The sequence below is a fragment of the Pogoniulus pusillus genome, chromosome 6, assembly GCF_015220805.1.
Source record: "Pogoniulus pusillus isolate bPogPus1 chromosome 6, bPogPus1.pri, whole genome shotgun sequence".
Taxonomy (NCBI): Eukaryota; Metazoa; Chordata; class Aves; order Piciformes; family Lybiidae; genus Pogoniulus; species Pogoniulus pusillus.
In genome coordinates this window covers 24977579-25000941 of record NC_087269.1, presented here as the reverse complement: position 1 = coordinate 25000941, position 23363 = coordinate 24977579, and the positions used below count along the sequence as shown (strand labels likewise).

At 55.5% G+C, this 23363-nt stretch overlaps 1 protein-coding gene across 1 annotated transcript in view; it reads right to left on the bottom strand.

Moving 5' to 3' along the window:
• PRKG1 (protein kinase cGMP-dependent 1) overlaps positions 1-23363 on the bottom strand; it is a 439344-nt gene that overhangs the window by 106064 nt on the left and 309917 nt on the right. The window contains exon 5 of the mRNA XM_064145000.1: positions 19636-19699. Within this exon, the coding sequence (XP_064001070.1) occupies positions 19636-19699 (64 nt within the window). The remainder of the gene's footprint in view (positions 1-19635; positions 19700-23363) is intronic.

Genomic DNA, 23363 nt, shown 5'->3' with positions numbered 1-23363 from the left:
CCAGGCTTGGCTTCAACACCTCCAGCCACAGCCACTCCACCACCTCTCTGGGCAGCCCATTCCAATGCCAATCACTCTCTCTGACAACAACTTCCTCCTCACATCCAGCCTAGACCTGCCCTGGCACAGCTTGAGGCTGTGTCCCCTTCTTCTGTTGCTGGGTGCCTGGCAGCAGAGCCCAACCCCACCTGGCTACAGCCTCCCTTCAGGGAGCTGCAGACAGCAATGAGCTCTGCCCTGAGCCTCCTCTGCTGCAGGCTGCACACTCCCAGCCTCCTCAGCCTCTCCTCACAGGGCTGTGCTCCAGGCTCCTCCCCAGCCTTGCTGCCCTCCTCCAAACACCTTCCAGCACCTCAATATCTCTCTTCAATTCAGGAGCCCACAACTGGACACAGCACTCAAGGGGTGGCCTGAGCAGTGCTGGGCACAGGGGCAGAAGAACCTCCCTTGTCCTGCTGCCCACACTGCTCCTGAGCCAGCCCAGGATGCCATTGGCTCTGCTGCCCACCTGGGCACACTGCTGCCTCCTCTTTAGCTCCTCTCTCCCAGCACCCCCAGCTCCCTCTCTGCCTGGCTGCTCTCAGCCACTCTGTCCCCAGCCTGTAGTGCTGCTTGGGGTTGTTGTGGCCAAAGTGCAGAACCCTGCACTTGGCCTTGTTCAATCTCATCCCCTTGGCCTCTGCCCACCCATGCAGCCTGTCCAGGTCCCTCTGCAGGGCTCTCCTACCCTCCAGCAGCTCCACAGCTGCTCCTAGCTTGCTGTCATCTGCAAACTCACTGATGCTGGACTAAATCCCCATGTCATCACTAAAGATATCAAACAGCACTGATCCCTGGGGCACACCACTGGTGACAGCTGCCAGCTGGATGTGGCACCATTCACCACCACTCTCTGGGCCCAGCCCTCCAGCCAGTTCTTGACCCAAATCAGAGTGAATCTGTCCAAGCTAGGAGCTGCCAGCTGTGCCAGGAGCTTGTGGCAGACAGTGGCAAAGGCTTTGCTGCAGTCCAGGCAGAGTCCCTCCACAGCCTGCCCCACATGCACCAGGGGTTTCTCAGACAACTTATCAGCCTTGCTGTTCCTAAAGGGGCTTCAGAAGAGCTGGGGAGGGACTTCTGATAAGGGCTGAGAGTGACAGGATGAGTGGTGACAGCTTCAGATGGGAAGAAGCTCCATTTAGGAGGAAATTCATGCCCATGAGGGTGTGGAGACAGTGCCACAGGTTGCTCGGAGAGGTTGTGGATGCCCTCTCCCTGGAGATGTTCCCGGCCAAGCTGGATGAGGGCTCAAGCAACCTGGGCTAGTGGGAGGTGTCCCTGGCCATGGCAGGGGGTTGGAACTGGATAGGCTTTAAGGTACCTTCTAACCCAAACCTTTCTCTGGTCATCCAGTCTTAGCAGCAACCCAACACTTCGAGGTCCTCTCCAACCCACTCTATGATTCTCTGCACTCTCTCATTTCAAGCTTCCTGCGAACCCAGCACAGCAGATCCAAGTCCTCAACCTCCTTCTGCCCTCTGCCTGCACAAGACCATGGCACAAGGCAAGGACCTCATCACTGAGGACATTCATCCCATAAACCACGAGGTTGCTGAGGGACCTCTGACTGTCAGAGAAGCTCCATTTCAGTTCTAATATCAAGACCTGGAGATGCTCCATGCAAACCAGGCTGCCAGGCTGGAGCTTGAGTAGCCCTAGCAGGAAGAACTGGGACTGCTGCACATAGAATCAAACCAGAGAGTTACTGGGGTTGCTAAAGTCCTCCAAGACCATCCAGTTTGACCAAACCAATCCCACCATAGCCACTAAACCATGGCCCCACGTGCCAGGGCCACACCTTTCTTGGCTTGCAAAAGCCCCCGAAGACCATCCAGCCTGACCTCCAACCCAACCCCACCATAGCCACTAAATCATGGCCCCAAGTGCCAGGGCCACACCTTTCTTGGATCTAAAAAGCCCCCCAAGACCATCCAGCCTGACCTCCAACCCAACCCCACCACAGCCACTAAACCATGGCCTCATCTGCCATGGCCACAGGTTTCTCAAGGGACTCATCCAACCTGGTCCTGAACACCTTCAGGGAGTTTGTGGAGCACAGAATCACCCAATGTGATATTTGGTCACATTCGGTGATTCTGTGCTCCACAACCTCCCTAGGCAACCTGTGCCATTGTCTCACCACCCTCACTGTAAAGAAGGGCTATGAGGATGATGATGAGAGGCTGAGGGACCTGGGACTGCTTAGTCTGGAGAAGAGAAGACTGAGAGGAGATTTAATCAATGTTTACAACTATCTGAGGGATGGGGGTCAGGACGGGGGGACAGGCTCTGCTCACTGCTCCCTGGGATAGGACAAGGAGCAATGGATGGAAGCTGCAGCACAGGAGGTTCCAGCTCAACACAAGGGGGGACTTCTTGACTGTAAGTGTCCCAGAGCACTGGCACAGGCTGCCCAGAGAGGTTGTGGAGTCTCCTTCTGTGGAGCCTTTCAAGGCCTGTCTAGATGTGTTCCTGTGTGACCTGAGCTAGACTGTGTGGTCCTGCTCTGGCAGGAGGTTGGACTGGAGGAGCTCTTTAGGTCCCTTCCAACTCCTGTGAGCCTGTGAACATCCAGTTTAAATCTCCCCTCTGCCAGTTCAAACCCATCCCTCCTCATCCTGTGATGACAAGACCTTGTCATTAGTCCCTCCTCAGCCCTCCTGTAGCCCCTTTCAGATACTGGAAGGCTACTACCAGGTCTCCTGGAAGTCTTCTCTTCTCCAGGCTGCAGAGCCCCAACTTCCTCAGCCAGTCCTCAGCACAGAGCTGCTGCAGCCCTCTGAGCATCCTTGTGGCCTCCTCTGGACTCACTCCAACAGTTCCATTTCCTTCTTGTATTTGGATGCACAGGGAAACATCCCAGCAGCCCCAAGACATTGCCCACATCCCAGGGGCAGCAGCAGCCTCAGCTCTGAGTGCTGCTAGGCAGAGGAGTTCAGGCCAAGCCACATCAGCTGCAGCGGAGGGCTCCAGGGTTCCACAAACTCAAGATGCATCCAAGTTGTGCCTGCTCAGGACAACAGGGGAAGGGCAAACACCAGGCCACCGCCTCTGAGACTGCTTTGAGCAGGCAAAAGCAGCAACGAGCATGCAGAGAACCAGGTGGGCTCTGCCCAGAATGTGCTGCAAGAAAGCAGCAACAGCATGCTAAGGGCTATGGGACAGCAAAGCACAGGGCTGGGGGGTGGAGATGTTTCCTTGGGTATCACAGAATCAGTCAGGGTTGGAAGGGACCACAATGAGCATTCAGTTCCAACTCCCCTGCCATGGGCAGGAACACCCTACCCTAGAGCAGGCTGCACACAGCCTCAGCCAGCCTGGCCTCAAACACCTCCAGCCATGGGGCCTCAACCACCTCCCTGGACAACCCATTCCAGCCTCTCACCACTCTCATGCTCAACAACTTCCTCCTCACCTCCAGCCTCACTCTCCCCACCTCCAGCTTTGCTCCATTCCCCCCAGCCCTGCCACTCCCTCACAGCCTCAAAAGTCCCTCCCCAGCTTTTTTGTAGCCCCCTTTACACCCTGGAAGGCCACAAGAAGGTCACCTTACAGCCTCCTCTTCTCCAGACTGCACAGCCCCAACTCTTTCAGTCTGTGCTCACAGCAGAGCTGCTGCAGCCCTCTCAGCATCCTCCTGGCCCTTCTCTGGACACACTCCAGCATCTCCATAGCCCTCTTGTCCCAGGGGCTCCAGAACTGGATGCAGTACTCCAGGTGGGGTCTGAGCAGAGCACAGCAGAGGGGCAGAATCACCTCCCTGACCCTGCTGGCCACACTGCTCCTGATGCAGCCCAGGCTCTGTTTGGCTTTCTGGGCTGCAAGTTCACACTGCTGGCTCCTGTTGAGCTTCTCCTCCAGCAGCACCCCCAAGTCCCTCTCCTCAGGGCTGCTCTCCAGCCACTCACTGCCCAGCCTGCATTTGTGCTTGGCATTGCCTCCCCAGCTATTTTGTAGGCCCTCTTCAGACACTGAAAGGCCACAGCAAGGTCACCTGAGCTGGATATAAGGATACCCTGAGCTGCAGCCTGTGAGCTCTCTGCTGTCCCACATGGTCTCCAAGACTGGCATCTCTCTCTCTCAGGGATGCCATCTGCCAGTGCTGGGGATATTTTAAGGATTTAGTTAAATTTCTTCAGTTCTTCCTGTCTGGAACCCCCTGGAAAACATCTCAGCTTAGCACAGAACAAAGCCCTGGGTTGTGTTCCTCTTCCTTTTACAGCTGAGGCAGCCCAGCTGGAGAATCTGCTTACAGAGAGCAGAAAAATCCACTCCAGAGAAGCCAGAGCTGGGTTTCATTCAACCTGCCAAAGACAGACCCTAACCCCCCCCACACACACAGCAGGAGTGGTGAGGGCAGGGGCATCTTGCCAGCATGGCACACCCAGAGCCTCAGCACCCCCTCAGCCCTCTGCTGCTGCAAATGATGACAACAAAATGCTGCAGCTGAGAGCAGAACCACACAACTGTTTGGGTTGGAAGAGCCCTCCAAGGCCATCCAGTCCCATAATAACCCCAACCACACCATGGCCACTAAACCATGGCCCCAGGTGCCATGGCCACACCTTTCTGGAACACTTCCAGCCATGGGGACTCCACCAGCTCCCTGGGCAACCTGTGCCAGTCCCTGACAACTCTTGCAGCAAAGACATTGGTCCTCAGCTCCAACCTAACCCTCCCCTGGCACAATTTCAGGCCAGTTCCTCTCCTTCTCTCACCTGAGCCTAGGGAGCAGAGCCCAACCCCTACCTGGCTCCAGCCTCCTCTCAGGGAGCTGCAAAGAGCAATGAGCTCTGCCCTCAGCCTCCTCTTCTCCACACTGCACACCCCCAGCTCTCTCAGATGCTCCTCCCCAGCCCTCTTCTCCACACCCTTCCCCACCTTTCTTGTCCTTCTCTGCACCTGCTCCAGACCCTCAATGTCCTTCTTGCAGTCAGGAGCCCAAAACTGAGCCCAGCACTCAAGCTGTGGTCTCAGCAGTGCCCAGCACAGGGGCACAATCCCTGCCCTGCTCCTGCTGGCCACACCATTGCTGCTGCAGGCCAGGCTGCTGGTGCCCTTCTTGCCCACCTGGGCACACCCTGGCTCATCTTCAGCTGCTGCCAACCAGACTTACTTTTTTTCTTATCTGCTGAAAGCAGTTCCATGCTGCTGCCTTCTCCACGTGCCCCAGTGGTGACCACATCATTGCTGGAGTGGCTTTTTATACTCATTGATCATCCAAGAGGAGATTATTAATGAGAAAGATGCCTAAGGCAGGTTCAGTTCTGGGACCCTCAGCCTAAGAAGAACGTGGACCTGTTGGAGCAGGGCCACAGGAGGCCACAGCAGTGCTGGCAGGGCTGGCAGGGCTCTGCTGTGAGGCCAGGCTGGCAGAGTTGGGCTTGTTCAGCCTGCAGAGGAGAAGGCTCCAGGCAGAGCTTCTGGAGTTCTTGCAGTGCTTCAAGGGGCTAGGAGAAAGTCTGGGACAGAGTTTTGAGCAGGGCTTGCTGTGGCAGGACAAGAGGGGATGGTTTGGACTGAAAGGAGACTGAGAGTGGAGAGAAGGCAGAAATGTTGGACACTAAGGGTGGGGAGAGCCTGGCCCAGGTTACCCATAGAGGTGGGAGCTGCCCCATCCCTTGAAGTGTTCAAGGTCAGGTTGGCAGCCTAATCTTCTGGAATGTGTCTGTGCCCATGGCAAGGGGGTTGGAACTGGATGATCTTCAAGATCCCTTCCAACCCAACCCATTCTGTGGTGCTGAGTGTGCTCTAAGCCAGAAGGGCTGGGTGATGCTGTTGAGAAGGCAGCTGGCAAACCCAAACCACTCCCTGCAGAGGCATCTGGACAAAGATCCCTCTGGAGCCCCTCAGAAATCTTCAGGACAAACATAAGCTGCTTCTGGAGAGCTTCTAAAGTGCACTGCATAAACAGGAGTTCAGAAGAGAAGATCATTCCCTGACCGCAAAGCTGACTGGGCTGAAGACCTCTGCCACCAGTTTGAACTGCTCATGGCTTGCACCCACTGCCAATACACAACAGGTCCCACCTGGAGAAGACCTGAAAGTGATGTCTGTGCTGAGTGGGTGGCAGGGAAATGCTTTCACAGGTGTTCCTGATGGGGATTCTATTGAAGAAGACACAGTTAAAGGGTAACTGACAGGAAGGAGGGGATGGAGCAGAAAAGCAAGCAGGTTTTGTGGAGAACAAGCAGGAGAAACCCACTGGGTGGTGAATGAAGCCATCCCTGCCTCAGCAAGGCTTTCAGGATCACAGAATGGGGAGCTCATCCCCACCACAGGCAGGGGCACCTCCCACCAGCACAGCTTGATCAAAGCCTCCTCCAGCCTAACTGAGAACACCTCCAGGGAGGCTGTGGATCACAGATCACATTCTGTGATCCACAGCCTCCCTGAGCAACCTGTGCCAATCTCTCCCCAATCTCAAAACAATTTCTTCTCCATCTCCACTCTCAGTCTCCCCTCCCAGCTCAAAGCCATTGTCCCTCATCCTGGCACTCCAAGCCCTTGTCCAAAGTCCCTCCCCAGCTCTCCTGCAGCCCCTTAAAATCTTGGAAGGCTGCTCTAAGGTCTGCCTGGAGCCTTCTCTTCTCCAGCCTTAACAGCCCAAATCTGTCCCTATAAAAATGGCTCTCCAGCCCCCTGGACATCCCCATGGCCTCCTATGGACCCTCTCCAACAGTTCCTTGTCCTGTTTGTGGTGGGGACAAGCCAAGGTGGAGTTAGCCAAGACCCTGTTGTGGAACAGGCTGCATCAGGAACATGAGAGAAATTTTTGCTTCAAGCCCTGAGCTTCAAGCTTCAATGCTGATGGCCACAAGACCTCTGGGGACAGGTCCTTTGCAGCCCAGGGATGGGGTAAGGAGGCCCACAGAGATGAGGGAGCCTTAAAGAATGGCATAAGGAAACCTTTAGCACATCCAGGCAGAGGTTGTGAAGGCAGAAATAGGGAAGCTGCTCATAAGGCAAAGATTGCTGTGCCCAGCAGAGCAGCACTGGGATGGACTTGAGAGATAGAATCATAGAACCATAGAATCAGTCAGGGTTGGAAGGGACCACAAGGATCAGCCAGTTCCAAACCCCCTGCCATGCCCAGGGACACCCTACCCTAGAGCAGGCTGCACACAGCCTCAGCCAGCCTGGCCTCAAACACCTCCAGCCATGGGGCCTCAACCCCCTCCCTGGGCAACCCATTCCAGCCTCTCACCACTCTCATGCTCAACAACTTCCTCCTCACCTCCAGCCTCACTCTCCCCACCTCCATCTCTGCTCCATTCCCCCCAGTCCTGGCACTCCCTCACAGCCTCAAAAGTCCCTCCACAGCTTTTTTGTAGCCCCCTTCAGATCCTGGAAGGCCACAAGAAGGTCACCTGGGAGCCTCCTCTTCTCCACACTGCACAGCCCCAACTCTTTCAGTCTGTGCTCACAGCAGAGCTGCTGCAGCCCTCTCAGCATCCTCCTGGCCCTGCTCTGGACACACTCCAGCATCTCCACATCCCTCTTGTCCCAGCGGCTCCAGAGCTGGATGCACATGGAAAGCATCAGCACCTGCAGCATGGAGGGAGCACTCTTGGCTGCACACAGATACTCACAGCCAGGGTCTAAGGTCCCCCTCAGCACACACTGCATTTAATCCCTGCTTCACCAGGCCCTTACAACAAGCAGAAGCTTCCATCCACCTCAACCCAAGCTAAAGGGGGAGGTCCTGTCCCACCACCTTCCAGCTTTTCCTCGGTGGCATCACCCCAAGCATTCATTTTGCCTCTCCTGCAAGGCACTCAAAGTAATCTCTTGCTGGATTAGGGGGTTTGGTGAAGGGGGATTAGTTCCCACTGATGCCAACAGTTCAAACCAGAGTTTAACGACCAAGCAGCGCAAAAAAGCAGGGATGGAAAATTGGCATTCATCAAACCATTTCTGTTAGAAAAGCCCTCTCAGGTCATCCATCCTCTAACTCTGCCAAGGCTGGGGCTAACCCATGACACTCAGCACCACATCTCTGCATCTTTGAAACACCTTCAGGGATGGGGATTGAACCACCTCCCTAGGCAGCCTGTGCCAGTGACTGAGAATCCTTTCAGTGAAGAAGATTCTCCTTCTCTCCAACCTAACCCTCTCCTGGCCAGTTCCTCCTCCTCTCACCTGAGGCCAGGGAGCAGAGCCCAACCCCCACCTGGCTCCAGCCTCCTCTCAGGGAGCTGTAGAGAGCAATGAGCTCTGCCCTCAGCCTTCTCTTCTCCACACTGCACACCCCCAGCTCCCTCAGATGCTCCTCCCCAGCCCTCTTCTGCAGACCCTTCCCCAGCTCCTTGCCCTTAAGAGGAGCTCCTCAGAAGAGAACAAGTCTCTCAGGACAAATATTGCTGCTTTTCATAGAGTCACAGAATCAAGCAGGTTGGAAGAGACCTCCAAGCTCAGCCAGCCCAACCTAGAACCCAGCCCTGGCCAATCAACCAGACCATGGCACTCTTGATCCAAGTTGTATTTTCTTGCCTGTTAAATCAAGACAGCAAAGTTCAACAGGGCCCCACGCTCAGCACACCCAGCTTCTTGCACAGCTGAGGGCTCTGGTCTTTGGCTTTCTTTCCCCAGTCACACAGAAACTGAAAGAGGGACATTCAGGCTGGAAAGAAGGAAAATGCTTCTGATGCTGAGGGTGGAGAGAGGTTGGCCCAGGGTGCCCAGAGAGGTGTGCATCACATTCTAGGTGGGATTGGACAGGGCTCTGAGCAACCTGCTGACTGCAGGAGTCTGCACTAGACGACCTCCAAAGGTCCTTCCCAACTCACCTTACACCACCATGGGCTCTGGCACTGAGACCTTGAAAGGTCCTTCCCAACTCAAACCATTCCATGATGCCCTTACCCCACCATGGCTGTGGCACTGAGACCTTTAAAGGTCCTTCCCAACTCAAACCATTCCATGATGCCTCTGCACCACCATGGGCTGTGGCACTGAGACCTTTAAAGGTCCTTCCCAACTCAAACCACTCCATGATGCCCTTACACCACCATGGGCTGTGGCACCGAGACCGTTAAAGGTCCTTCCCAACTCAAACCACTCCATGATGCCCTTACACCACCATGGGCTGTGGCACTGAGACCGTTAAAGGTCCTTCCCAACTCAAACCACTCCATGATGCCCTTACACCACCATGGGCTGTGGCACTGAGACCGTTAAAGGTCCTTCCCAACTCAAACCACTCCATGATGCCCTTACACCACCATGGGCTGTGGCACTGAGACCTTTAAAGGTCCTTCCCAACTCAAACCATTCCATGATGCCTCTGCACCACCATTGGGCTGTGGCACTGAGACCTTTAAAGGTCCTTCCCATCTCAAACCACTCCATGATACCCTTACACCACCATGGGCTCTGGCACTGAGACCGTTAAAGGTCCTTCCCAACTCAAACCACTCCATGATGCCCTTACACCACCATGGGCTGTGGCACTGAGACCGTTAAAGGTCCTTCCCAACTCAAACCACTCCATGATGCCCTTACACCACCATGGGCTGTGGCACTGAGACCGTTAAAGGTCCTTCCCAACTCAAACCACTCCATGATGCCCTTACACCACCATGGGCTGTGGCAGCGGCTGCTGCTGGGGCCTTATTTACCATCCCTCCTTGGCTGCTAGAAGCCTCAGGAAGCTAAGCCAGATACCTTTAGCCTTTCTTACATTACAAACACTGTTAGAAAAGCAATAAAACAGAGCAAAAAGGAGCCAGTGAGTCAAGGACTTGATTACACCTTGCCTCTCCAGACCCTTTATTTGAACCAGCAGCACTCTATTTCCCTCACCTACAGCCACATTAACCAGATAAATGTTTAGCCCTTGTCTCATTTAGCTTGGCTGGGTTTCATTTCCTCCAGGTTGGAGTGGCCATGGAAACCATCAAAATGATCACAGGCAGCTTGCAGGAGGAGGGAAGAGGGAAAAAGTTGCTGCAGTGGGGTTGCAGATGTGGAGTGGAACAGGTAGCTTGGTCTCCTGGCCTCCAGCTCACTCCCAGGTGAAAACACAGCCTCACACCAAGGCACAAGACATGCTCTGGTTGCACTGCACCCTTCAGCTGATGCAAGTCCTGAGTCTGCTCCCAAGCTCCTTCTGGCTGCTTGTCTGAAGAGCTGCCTAGGAACTTGTCGGTTATGCTCCTAGCACCTTAGCTCTGCTTGGGCACTGAGGGTCTCCACCTCAAGGCAGGCTGCAGATGCCCTCTCCAACCCACAAAACTTCTCTCCATCTGCATCATTCTCTAAGAGGAAGGTCTGACAAACTGCCAGGTGAAGAAACACTTCTTCATTCCTGCCAGTGCAGAAGGACAGGGCAACCAGGATGGGCACCAGATGACTGCAGGCCTGAGGGGCATCTGCAGAGGCCAGGCAGGATTTGCTCCTTCCCTGTGCCCTGACAACTTCAGCAGCACACCCTCCTGGAGAACCTGGCTGCCCATGGCTTAGATAGGTTCAGCAGGTTAAGAACTGGCTAGGTGGGCCTAAAGAGTGAGCTGGAGCTGCACCTGCTCCAGACCCTCATTGACCTTCTTGGAGTCAGGAGCCCAAAACTGAGCCCAGCACTCAAGCTGTGGTCTCAGCAGTGCCCAGCACAGGGGCACAATCCCTGCCCTGCTCCCGCTGCCCACACCATTGCTGCTGCAGGCCAGGCTGCTGGTGCCCTTCTTGCCCACCTGAGCACACTGCTGGCTCATCTTCAGCTGCTGCCAACCAGCATCCCCAGGTTCTTTCCTGCTAGGCAGTTTCCAGCCACTCTGCCCCACGCCTGGAGCCTTCCTGGGCGTGTTGTGACCCAGGTACAGGACCCAGCTCTGGGCTTTATTGAACCTCATCCCACTGAGCTCATCCCATGCACCCAGCCTGGCCAGAGCCCCCTGGAAGACACAGAGGTAATCTGCCTGTCTGTGGCATAGCATACTGCCTGCAGAACATGGCTGTGATCACCTAGGAAGGGCTTTTAACTTGTCTTGCAAATGGCAAGAGGGGGAGATCAGATGAGCTTTCTGGTTGTACTCAGCCATGGACCTTCCCCAGGGGAACTGGTAAGTACAGACATTCTCAATCTCTCTCACCTCTCTGCTTCCTTGTCTGCCAGGAAGACAACTGCAGTCAGGGTTTGCCAGCCCTGCTGGCTGCTGCTCAGCACCCTCCCAGGGAGCCATGACAGAGGCAGGTCAGATGCAGCTGGAGCAAAGGCAGCTCCAGTCAGAGAGGGATTTCAAGGACTCTGGGGTCAATTGTCCAGCACAGGAGGTGTTGGAAGGTGTCCAGAGCAGGACAGCAAGGCTGGGGAGGGTCCTGGAGCACAGCTCTGTGAGGAGAGGCTGAGGGAGCTGGGGGTGTGCAGCCTGCAGCAGAGAAGGCTCAGGGCAGAGCTCATTGCTGTCTGCAGCTCCCTGAAGGGAGGCTGTAGCCAGGTGGGGTTGGGCTCTGCTGCCAGGCAGCCAGCAACAGAACAAGGGGACACAGTCTCAAGCTGTGCCAGGGCAGGTCTAGGCTGGATGTGAGGAGGAAGTTGTTGTCAGAGAGAGTGATTGGCATTGGAATGGGCTGCCCAGGGAGGTGGTGGAGTTGCTGTGCCTGGAGGTGTTGAAGCCAAGCCTGGCTGGGGCACTTAGTGCCATGGTCTGGTTGCTTGGGCAGGGCTGGGTGCTAGGTTGGGCTGGCTGAGCTTGGAGGTCTCTTCCAACCTGCTTGATTCTGTGATTCTGTGAATTAGAATCATAGAATCACCTGAGCTGGAAGGGACCTCCAAAGCTCACCCACCCCAACCTCCCCTGCACTCAGCAGGGACATCCTCCACTAGAGCAGGTTGCCCAAAGCTTTGTCCAGCTTCACCTGGAGTATCTCCAGGGCTGGGCCCTCAACCACCTCCCTGCAGTGTTCCAGCAGCCTCATGGCAAAGAACTTGTTCCTCACATCCAATCTCAATCTGCTCTGCTCTCCACGAAGTAATTTCCTTCCTTTTTTATTTAGTTAGGACATTTGTTTTTACTTAGGGATTACCTTAAAGGCTCTCTCCAGTCAGAAGGGCTCAATGATTCCCTGACCTTGGTCTTCATTGTCTTTCAGGCAGTGCTATCTCTGCTTTCAGGCCAATCCTGAGGGTCATTCAAACAGAAAGCTTTTCTCCTTGAGAGGTTTTTATCTCCAATCAGGATCTCAGGTGACAATAAGTATAATGAGGGGTGCCTGACCTTGTCTCTTCAGAGACATTTCCAGTTGCTGATGATCTATCCACTTGATGTAAAATTCTTCCTCCTGCCTGCTGGCCTGCAGGGCATTTTCCTCTTTTTTTTATTGTTCCCACCTCAAACCACTCCTCCTGGTCAAAGGAAGGAGATGGCTCTGCCTCTGCATCAAGGATCACAGAATCATAGAATCACAGAACTAGCCAGGTTGGAAAAGCCTTCTAGGATCATCCAGTCCAACCTAGCACCCAGCCCTGCCCAATCAACCAGACCATGGCACTAAGTGCCCCAGCCAGGCTTGGCTTCAACACCTCCAGGCACAGCCACTCCACCACCTCCCTGGGCAGCCCATTCCAATGCCAATCACTCTCTCTGACAACAACTTCCTCCTCACATCCAGCCTAGACCTGCCCTGGCACAGCTTGAGGCTGTGTCCCCTTGTTCTGTCCCTGCTTGCCTGGCAGCAGAGCCCAACCTCACCTGCAGCTACAGGTAGCTGCAGACAGCAATGAGCTCTGCCCTGAGCCTCCTCTTCTGCAGGCTGCACCCCCCCAGCTCCCTCAGCCTCTCCTCACAGGGCTGTGCTCCAGGCCCCCCCCCAGCCTTGCTGCCCTTCTCTCAACACCTTCCAGCACCTCAGCATCTCTCTTGAACTGAGGAGCCCAGAACTGGACCCAGCACTCAAGGTGTGGCCTGAGCAGTGCTGAGCACAGGGGCAGAAGAACCTCCCTTGTCCTGCTGGCCACACTGCTCCTGAGCCAGCCCAGGATGCCATTGGCTCTGCTGCCCACCTGGGCACACTGCTGCCTCCTCTTCAGCTCCTCTCTACCAGCACCCCCAGCTCCCACTCTGCCTGGCTGCTCTCAGCCACTCTGTCCCCAGCCTGTAGTGCTGCTTGGGGTTGTTGTGGCCAAAGTGCAGAACCCTGCCCTTAGACGGAACTCGTGCAGATGAATATCTGTCCCAGCTCCCTTGTAGGGCTTTGGAGGTAGGGGAAGAGGAGCAGGAGATGAGAAAGGCTGAAGAAGTTGGAGGAAATGGTCACAGACTCCCAGCCTGGTGGAGGTTGGAAAGGACCTCTGGAGATCATCCAGTCAGGCTGGAGGTGAGGAGGAAGTTGTTGAGCAGGAGAATGGTAAGAGGCTGGAATAGGTTGCCCAGGGAGGTGGTTGAGGCCCCATGGCTGGAGGTGTTTAAGGCCAGGCTGGCTGAGGCTGTGTGCAGCCTGCTCTAGGGTAGGGTGTCCCTGGGCATGGCAGGGGGTTGGAACTGGCTGATCCTTGTGGTCCCTTCCAACCCTGACTGATTCTATGATTCTGTGATTCAGTCCAACCCCACTGCTAAAGCAGGGGCTCCTAGAGAAGCTCAAACAGGGGCATGCCCAGGTGGGTTTAAAGTGTCTCCAAAGAAGACCCCACAACCTCTCTGGGCAGCCTGCTGAGGGCTCCATCACCATTAAATGGAAGAAGTTTCTCATGCTATGTAGAATGAATGGTCAAGTTTGTGCCCACTGCCCCTTGGCCTGGCCCTGGGCACCACTGACAAGAGCCTGGCCCCAGCCTCCTGCCCCCCACAGCTCCTTTAGCTCTTGCTGAGCATTGCTCAGCTGCCCTCTGGGGCTGCTCTTCTGCAGGCTCTCAGCCCCAGGGCTCTCAGCCTTTGCTGCTCACAGAGCTGCTCCAGGCCCCTCAGCAGCTTTGGATTTCTTTGCTGTGCCCTCTCCAGCAAGTCTCTGTCCTTGAACTGGGGAGCCTAGGAGGGGACATGCTATTCCAGATGTGGCCTTAGCAGGGCAGAGTTGAGGGGAAGGAGAATCTCCCTTGCTGTGCTGCCCACACTCCATGCACCCCAGCACCCCATTGGCCTTCTTGGCCACCAGGGCACATTGCTGGCTGATGGGGAACTTGCTGTCCCCCAGCATTCCCAAGTCCTTTTCCATGGAGCTGCTATCCAGCAGACCCCCTCCACAGGAGGTTCTCCCTCCCCAGGGGCAGGATCCTACCCTTGCCCTTGCTGAACTCCATGAGGTTGCCTGTGCCCAGCTCTGCAGCCTGCCCAGGTCTGGCTGGATGGCAGCACAGCCTGAGGGGTGTCAGGCTCTGCTCCCAGTGCTGTGCCAGCCACTCACACGCTGTGCTCTCAAAGCTGTGCAGCTCTCCATACCCAGCAGTGGGGTGCAGTAAGGTCTCACTGGGGTTGCTGGCTCCAGCATTTCTAAATCCTGAGTTCCTGATGCTCCTCTGCTGCTTGGGATTTAGCTCACTAATCCCTGGAGACGTGAGCAGAAGCTTGGGCCACAGCACCCAACAAAAGGAGTTTCAGTGTGGGTACCTAAGCAGTGTGGAGTCCTTTCTGCATGGATAATGACAAACCTTAGCTCTGTCAAATGGATTCTTCTTGGCCATTGTGTTATTCTGCTGGAGGAGTGGGAGGCTCTGCAGAGGGCTCTGGCCAGGCTGGGTCCATGGGCTGAGCTCAATGAGATGAGCATCAACACAGACAAGTGATGGGTCACAACAACCCCAGGGAGGCTCCAGGTTCTAAAGTGTTCTCCAACTCCAGTGGCTGGAAACTGCCCAACAGAAAAGAACCTGGGAGTGCTGGTTGGCAGCAGCTGAAGATGAGCCAGCAGTGTGCCCATCTGGGCAAGAAGCCCACCAGCATCCTGGCCTGGATCAGCAATAGTGTGGGCAGCAGGAGCAGGGCAGGGTCCTTGCTCTCTACAGCTCCCAGAAGGGATTTTGGAGCTAGGAAGGGGCATCCTCTGCTGCTTGGTGGTGGTGGATTGTGCCCCTGGACTGGGCACTGCTGAGGTCACACCTGAAATCCCGAGCTCAGTTTTGGGCTTCTGACCCCAAGAAGGGCATCAAGGGTCTGGAGCAGGGCAATAAAGTTGGAGAAGAGGGCTGGGGAGGAGCATCTGAGGGAGCTGGGGGTGTGCAGTGTGGAGAAGAGGAGGCTGAGGGCAGAGCTCCTTGCTCTCTACAGCTCCCTGAGAGGAGGCTGTGGTGAGGTTGGTGTTGGGCTCTGCTCCCTAGGCTGAGGTGAAAGAAGGAGAGGAAATGGGCTGAAATTGTGCCAGGGGAGGGTTAGGTTGGTAGAGGAGGAATAAATTATTTGCTGAAAGAGTGGTCAGGGACTGGCACAGGCTGCCCAGGGAGGTGGTGGAGTCCCCACGCCTGGAGGTGTTCAAGAAAGGTGTGGCCATGGCACCTGGGGCCATGGTTTGGTGTCCATGGTGGGGTTGGGTTGGTGGCTGTTTGGATGCTCTTGGTGGCCTCTTCAACCAAATCCATTCTGTGGTTCCCAAGCTGCTCTGGTGCTGAGCTGCTTCCCAGTCTGGGGGCTGGCAGAGGGGACAGGACCTAGGTGCTGGCGGCAGGGGCTGATACCTGAGCTGCTTTAAGCTATCCTGTGGCTGTTTGGAAGCTTTTGAGCTGCCTTAAAAAGCTCAAAGCAGTATTTCATTGTTATCAACTGCCCACACTGTCCCCAGCTGCCATAACTCTCAGGCTTTACAGATTCTTCCAGAAGAACTGCTCACCACCAAACCTCATTTCCTTGGGTGACAGATTAAGGCTGCCTGGTGATAACAACAAAAAAAAGAGAGAGAGAGAGAGAGAGAGAGAGAGAGAGAGAGAGAGAGAGGAGAAAGAAAAGCCTTTCCCCTCCTCCCCTTTAAACTCTCATACAGTTTAAATCCTCATCTGTTTCTTTCAGAGCCTTCAAAAATGGGGGAAAGAAAGGTCAAAGCTTTCACTCTTGCACCAAACTCCCTTGGGTTTAATTTCCAATCAATAAAGAAATAAATAAATAGGAAGAGAGGGAGATAAATAAATAAATAACTAAAGAGAGGAGTTTCAAGCTGGGTTGTTAATCATCTGCAGGCAGCCTTTCAGTTTGCAAACAAATCCCTCTCTCCCCCCCCCCCCCTCTTCTTTCACCCAAGGAAATGAAAATTATTCAGATGTTTCATGACTAAAAATAATGTGCAAGGAGGCACTTGGTGCTGCTTTGCAAAAGGAGATTTGTGCTCTCTGCTCCAGCAGAGAGAGAGTCACACAATAAGCAGCAGCTCAAACGCTCAGCCCCAGACGGGCAGCACTGGCCTGGGGAGGAGGGGAGTGAGGTACACAGAGGGGGCAGAGCAGCAGCCTGGCAGCTCTGAGCCTTCCCAGTGAGGTTAATCCCCCCCAAATTTCACCAGGAACAGCCTCCTTTGCTTTAGCAGAAAACAGAGAGACAAACTGGGCTGTGGCTGAGAGATGGAGCTGGGAGCATGCACACCCAAGGGGGCTGGCATGTTGCCTGGGGAGGTGGGTTAGGGATGAACTCTGTAGAGTAGGGCTTGATGATCCTCAGGGTCCCTTCCAACCTAAATGGCTCTGTGACTGGGCAACAGCATGAGCTGGGATGGGGCAGATTGAGATGGGATGTGAGGAACAAGTTCTGCACCAGGAGGCTGCTGGGTTGGGCTGGATCAGCTTGGAGGCCTCTTCCCACTGGATGTGTTCTGTGATTCTGTGCTCAAGGTGAAACAAGTTCTTTGCCATGAGGATGCTGGGACACTGCAGCAGGTTGCCCAGGGAGGTGGTTGAGGGCCCAGCCCTGGAGATATTCCAGGTGAAGCTGGACAGGGCTGTGGGTAACCTGCTCTAGTGGAGGATGTCCCTGCTGAGTGCAGGGGGGGTTGGGCTGGGTGAGCTTTGGAGGTGCCTTCCAGCTCAGGTGATTCTATGATTCTAATTCACAGAATCACAGAATCAAGCAGGTTGGAAAAGCCTTCTAGGATCATGCAACCCAACCTAGCACCCAGCCCTGTCCAGTCACCCAGACCATGGCACTAAATGCCCCAGCCAGCCTTGGCTTCAACACCTCCAGGCACAGCAACTCCACCACCTCCCTGAGCAGCCCATTCCAATGCCAATCACTCTCTCTGACAACAACTTCCTAACAACATCCAGCCTAGACCTGCCCTGCCACAGCTTGAGGCTATGTCCCCTTGTTCTGTTGCTGGCTGTCTGGCAGCAGAGCCCAACCCCACCTGGCTACAGCCTCCCTTCAGGGAGCTGCAGACAGCAATGAGGTCTGTCCTGAGCCTCCTCTTCTGCAGGCTGCACACCCCCAGCTCCCTCAGCCTCTCCTCACAGGGCTGTGCTCCAAGCCCCTCCCCAGCCTTGCTGCCCTTCTCCAAACACCTTCCAGCACCTCCTGTGCTGGACAATTGACCCCAGAGTCCTTGAAATCCCTCCCTGACTGGAGCTGCCCTTGCTCCAGCTGCATCTGACCTGCCCCTGTCATGGCTCACTGGGAGGGTGCTGAGCAGCAGCCAGCAGGGCTGGCAAACCCTGACTGCAGTTGTCTTCCTGGGCAGACAAGGAAGCAGAGAGGTGAGAGAGGTTCAGAATGTCTGTACTTACCAGTTCCCCTGGGGAAGGTCCATGGCTGAGAACAACCAGAAAGCCTGGAGAGCTCCCTAGGAGCTGAAAATGTTGGTGGAGAAGTTTGCTGGAAATGATCTGAATTTTGCAACTCCACATGACTGTGAAGCTCCTGGGACAACAGGGTCAGCATCCAGGGCCACAAAGATGCTCCAAGGACTGGAGCAGCTCTGCTGTGAGCACAGGCTGAGGGAGCTGGGGGTGTGCAGCCTGCAGAGGAGAAGGCTCCAGGAGGACCTCAGAGCTGCTGCCAGTGACTGAAGGGATCCTGCAGGAAGGCTGCAGAGGGACTTGTCCTGAGGGTGTCCTAGAGACAGGCCAAGGGGGAATGGTTTGAAGCTGAGGCAGAGCAGGGTTAGACTGGAGCTGAGGAAGAAGTTCTTCAGCAGGAGGGTGGCGAGAGTCTGGCACAGGCTGCCCAGGGAGGCTGTGGCTGCTCCTGCCTGGAGGTGTTCAAGGCAAGGCTGCATGAAGCCTTGAGCAACCTGGGCTGGTGGGAGGTGTCTCTGCCTGTGACACGGAGTTGGAACTGGTTGATCTTGAAAGTCTCTTCCAACCCAATCTGTGAATCTATGAGTTCCAGCCAGGTAGGCAAAGCCCAACTAAATCCAGCCCTTCAGATATCTCAACAGATGCCATCCCTCTCTGCTCTACCCTCATGAATCAGCTTCTCCATGGCATCACCTTTCCTTGGCTTTGCTTTTTCCAAAGCCCATCCTCATTAAAAGCCTGCCCCTAATGAGGTACTGCTTACAGGCAGCGAGGCATAGCCCAGCTCCAGCCAGCCCAGCAAGTGCCCCAACCTCTCTTACATTGCCCCTCTGCTTTGCCTCTTCTCCCTGAGACCTCCTCTGCCCTCTAGCACAAGTGTCCCATCACACCTGAGAGCAGACAGGATTATCATACCCTTCCCTTCTCCGTCACTGCCCCAGGGGATTCCCTTCTGCACACCCAGATTCAGCAGAGTGGAAGAGACCCCCCAGAAGGGCATCTTGTCCAAGCCCCTGCAGGCAACAGGGACACCTCCAACCAGAGCAGACTGCAGAGGGACACACAGGAGGGAGGTTGGACAGGATGGTCTCTGTGTTTCTCTGTTCAAAGTCAGGCCGGATAAGGCCCTAAGCAATCTGGGCTAGTGGAAGGTGTCTCTGGCCCATGGAGGGGGATGGAGCTGGACAAGGTCCCTCCCTCTGTGGTTCTGAGGTTTGGCTGACTCCTGATAGCTGAGGAAGAAACAGTTCAACAGATGACCACAGAGCCTATAGGTAAAGCTTCACAGAGGCACTGATTGCTTTGATTTGGAAAGGACTCTCCAAGGGCATCTTGTCCAACCCCCTGCAGGCAGCAGGGACAGCTCCAACCAGAGCAGGCTGCACAGGGACACATCCAGGCTGACCTTCAATGTCTCTAGGGATGGCCTCAAGTACAGCCCTGGGCAGCCTGTGCCAGTCTCTCCCCACCCTCACTGGGCACAACTCCCTCCTGCTGTCCAACCTACATCTGCCCTGCTCCATTCCAAACCATTGCCCTCAGCCTATCCCCACAGGCCCTTCTGAACAGTCCCTCCCCAGTCTGCCTGCAGCTCCCCTGCAGATGCTGAAATGCAGCTCTAAGCTCTGCCTGGAGGACTTGTCAAAAGTCCTTCCCCAGCTCTCCTACAGCTTCCTTTAGGTATTGGGAGGCTACTCTAAGACCTCCCTGGAGCCTTCTCTTCTCCAGCCCCAACTGTCCCAGCTTGTCCCTCTCCAAGTGAGTGGAAATCCAACCACAACCAGTTCAAACCTGGGTCCGTTTTTCACACAGCTCCTCTCAGCATGCTGGAGCAGCCAACCACACCTGGGAGCAACGTCAGGAAGATGTTCTTTTGGAAAACAAGAGCCTGGGCAGTGCCACCAGAAGGCTCCAAGGCTCTGAACTCATTAGCCATCCAAATGAGCAGCACTTACCTCTTCCAGGACATCTGCAAGCTTACTGAGTATCTCCTCTGGAAGGCTCTGGAATGTGGGAACACTGCAAGACAAAAGAAACCTGGATGAATGGATCTCTCCACACAGGTCAGAAATCATAGAATCAGTCAGGGCTGGAAGGGACCACAAGGATCAGACAGTTCCAACCCCCCTGCCATGCCCAGGGACACCCTACCCTAGAGCAGGCTGCACACAGCCTCAGCCAGCCTGGCCTTAAACACCTCAAGCCATGGGGCCTCAACCACCTCCCTGGGCAACCCATTCCAGCCTCTCACCACTCTCATGCTGAACAACTTCCTCCTCACCTCCAGCTTCACTCTCCCCACCTCCAACTTTGCTCCATTCCCCCATGCCTGTCACTCCCTGACAGCCTAAAAAGTCCCTCCCCAGCACTCTTGTAAACCCTCTTCAGATCCTGGAAGGCCACAAGAAGGTCACCTGGGAGCCTCCTCTTCTTCAGACTGCACAGCCCTAATTCTTTCAGTCTGTCCTCAGAGGATGCCCTCTTAGCATCCTTGTGGCCCTTCTCTGGACAGAGTCCAGCATCTCCACATCCCTCTTGTCACAGGGGCTCCAGAATTCCAAAGCATTTCTCTCAGCTGTCTCCCAAGAGTCCCAGCCCTGGGACTGAGAATCTTAGAGCAGAACAGCCAAATTCTTAATGGAAATCTGACCTTCCTCCTGCAGTCAGGATGGTTTTTTTCTTAGGATGGTGAATGGCCACTCACAGCAAACAGCTGGAGAAGCACTGCCAGAACTGCTAACAAACCAAGGGTCAAAGAGGGGTGCAGAGTTCTGCACTTTGGCCACAACAACCCCAAGCAGCACTACAGGCTGGGGACAGAGGGGCTGAGAGCAGCCAGGAGGAAAGGGACATGGGGATACTGATAGATAGTAGCTGAAGATGAGGTGGCCAAGAGAGCCAATGGCATCCTGGGCTGGCTCAGGAGCAGTGTGGGCAGCAGGACAAGGGAGGTTCTTCTGCCCCTGTGCTCAGCACTGCTCAGGCCACACCTTGAGTGCTGGGTCCAGTTCTGGGCTCCTCAGTTCAAGAGAGATGTTGAGGTGCTGGAAGGTGTTGAGGCAAGGGCAGCAAGGCTGGGGAGGGTCCTGGAGCACAGCCCTGTGAGGAGAGGCTGAGGGAGCTGGGGGGGTGCAGCCTGCAGAAGAGGAGGCTCAGGGCAGAGCTCATTGCTGTCTGCAGCTCCCTGAAGGGAGGCTGTAGCCAGGTGGGGTTGGGCTCTGCTGCCAGGCACCCAGCAGCAGAAGAAGGGGACACAGTCTCAGGCTGTGCTAGGGCAGATCTAGGCTGGATGTGAGGAGGAAGTTGTTGTCAGAGAGAGTGATTGGCATTGGAATGGGCTGCCCAGGATGGTGGTGGAGTGGCTGTGCCTGGAGGTGTTGAAGCCAAGGCTGGCTGGGGCATTTAGTGCCATGGTCTGGTTGCTTGGGCAGGGCTGGGTGCTAGGTTGGGCTGGCTGAGCTTGGAGCTCTCTTCCAAACTGGTTGATTCAATGATTCTATGACTCTATGATCTTATTCTGGTTAAATTCCACCCTACCAGAAAAAAAATCTCAGCTCTAAGCAGAACTGATGGAGAGCTTGACTGGAAATGCTTGCAAACAGCACATGAAGGTCAGGAAACACAGAGGTAAGCTCAGAGGTGACCCTGCCCATGGTGGGGAGGTTGCAGTAGATTAGCCCTGAGTTCCCTTCCAACCTTCTATGACACCATGGAGGATGGACTGGTATGAGACTTGGTCTCTTTTGCCTAGTAATGAGTGCTAGAAGAGGAAGTGGCCTCAGGTTGAACAGGAGACACTTAGGTTGGACATGAGGAACAATTTCTTCCCTCAAAGGGTTCTCAAGGCCTGGCCCAGGCTGCCCAGAGCAGTGGTGGAGTCCCCATCCAGGAGGGATTTCAAAGCTGCATGGCTGTGGTGCTGAGGGATATGGTTTGGTGGTGATTTGGCAGTGCTGGGGAAGGCTTGGACTCAGTGAGGTCTCTTCTAACCAGCCTCTCTTAGAAGTCTCTTCCAACCACCCTCTCTTAGAGGTCTCTTCCATCCAAAGCCATTTTATGATGCTTGAACCACAGAATGATTGGAGTTGGAAAAGCCCTCCAAGATCACTGAGTCCAACCATCAACCAACACCACCATGGCCATCAGGCCAGGTCCCCAAGGTGCCATGGCCACAGCTTTCTTGAACACCTCCAAAGAGTACAGGGTCAGCAAGAAAGCAGCACTGAGGCCTCGAGCAACCTGGGCTGCTGGGAGGTGTCCCTGGCCAAGGCAAGGGCTTGGAACTTTCAGGTCCCTTCCAACCCATCCTGTGACTCTCTGATGCCTCCAAAGAATTCCAAGGAGTTTCTCCCCAGCATTTTTTTTCTCCCTCCTACAGGAGATGTTGTGGGAATTGGATTCTCATTCCCCAGCCCCCAGGGCTAACTGGGCAGTGGCTGCACCAAGCCCAATGTCTGCATCCACAGCTGTAGCTATGAGCCAGGGAACCACAGAGTGGCTCAGCTTGGAAGGGACCTCAGAGCTCATCTCCTCCATCCTGCCCACCGAGGGCAGGGACAGCTCTCAACTAGACTTTGTTGTCCAAGGCCTCATCCAACCTGCCCTTCAGCACCTCCAGGCAGGAGGCAGCCACAGCCTCCCTGGGCAGCCTGTGCCAGACTCTCACCACCCTCCTGCTGCAGAACTTCTCCCTCAGCTCCACTCTAACCCTTCTCTGCCTCAGCTTCAAACCATTCCCCCTTGGCCTGTCTCTAGACACCCTCAGCAGAAGTCTCTCTGCAGACTTCCTGTAGGAGCCCTTCAGGTGCTGAGCTCTACAGTGCCTGAGGACAGCCAGACCAACCTCAGTGCCTGAGGACAGTCAGACCACCCCCAGTGCCTGAGGACAGCCAGACCAACCCCAGTGCCTGAGGACAGCCAGACCAAGCTCAGTGCCTGAGGACAGTCAGACCAGCCCCAGTGCCTGAGGACAGTCAGACCAGCCCCAGTGCCTGAGGACAGCCAGACCAGCCCCAGTGCCTGAGGACAGTCAGACCAGTCCCAGTGCCTGAGGACAGCCAGACCAGCCCCAGTGCCTGAGGACAGCCAGACCAGCCCCAGTGCCTGAGGACAGCCAGACCAGTCCCAGTGCCTGAGGACAGTCAGACCAGCCCCAGTGCCTGAGGACAGCCAGACCAAGCTCAGTGCCTGAGGACAGCCAGACCAGCCCCAGTGCCTGAGGACAGCCAGACCAAGATCAGTGCCTGAGGACAGCCAGACCAGCCCCAGTGCTGAGGACAGCCAGACCAAGATCAGTGCCTGAGGACAGCCAGACCAACCTCAGTGCCTGAGGACAGTCAGACCACCCCCAGTGCCTGAGGACAGCCAGACCAACCCCAGTGCCTGAGGACAGCCAGACCAAGCTCAGTGCCTGAGGACAGTCAGACCAGCCCCAGTGCCTGAGGACAGTCAGACCAGCCCCAGTGCCTGAGGACAGCCAGACCAGCCCCAGTGCCTGAGGACAGTCAGACCAGTCCCAGTGCCTGAGGACAGCCAGACCAGCCCCAGTGCCTGAGGACAGTCAGACCAGCCCCAGTGCCTGAGGACAGCCAGACCAGCCCCAGTGCCTGAGGACAGCCAGACCAGTCCCAGTGCCTGAGGACAGTCAGACCAGCCCCAGTGCCTGAGGACAGCCAGACCAAGC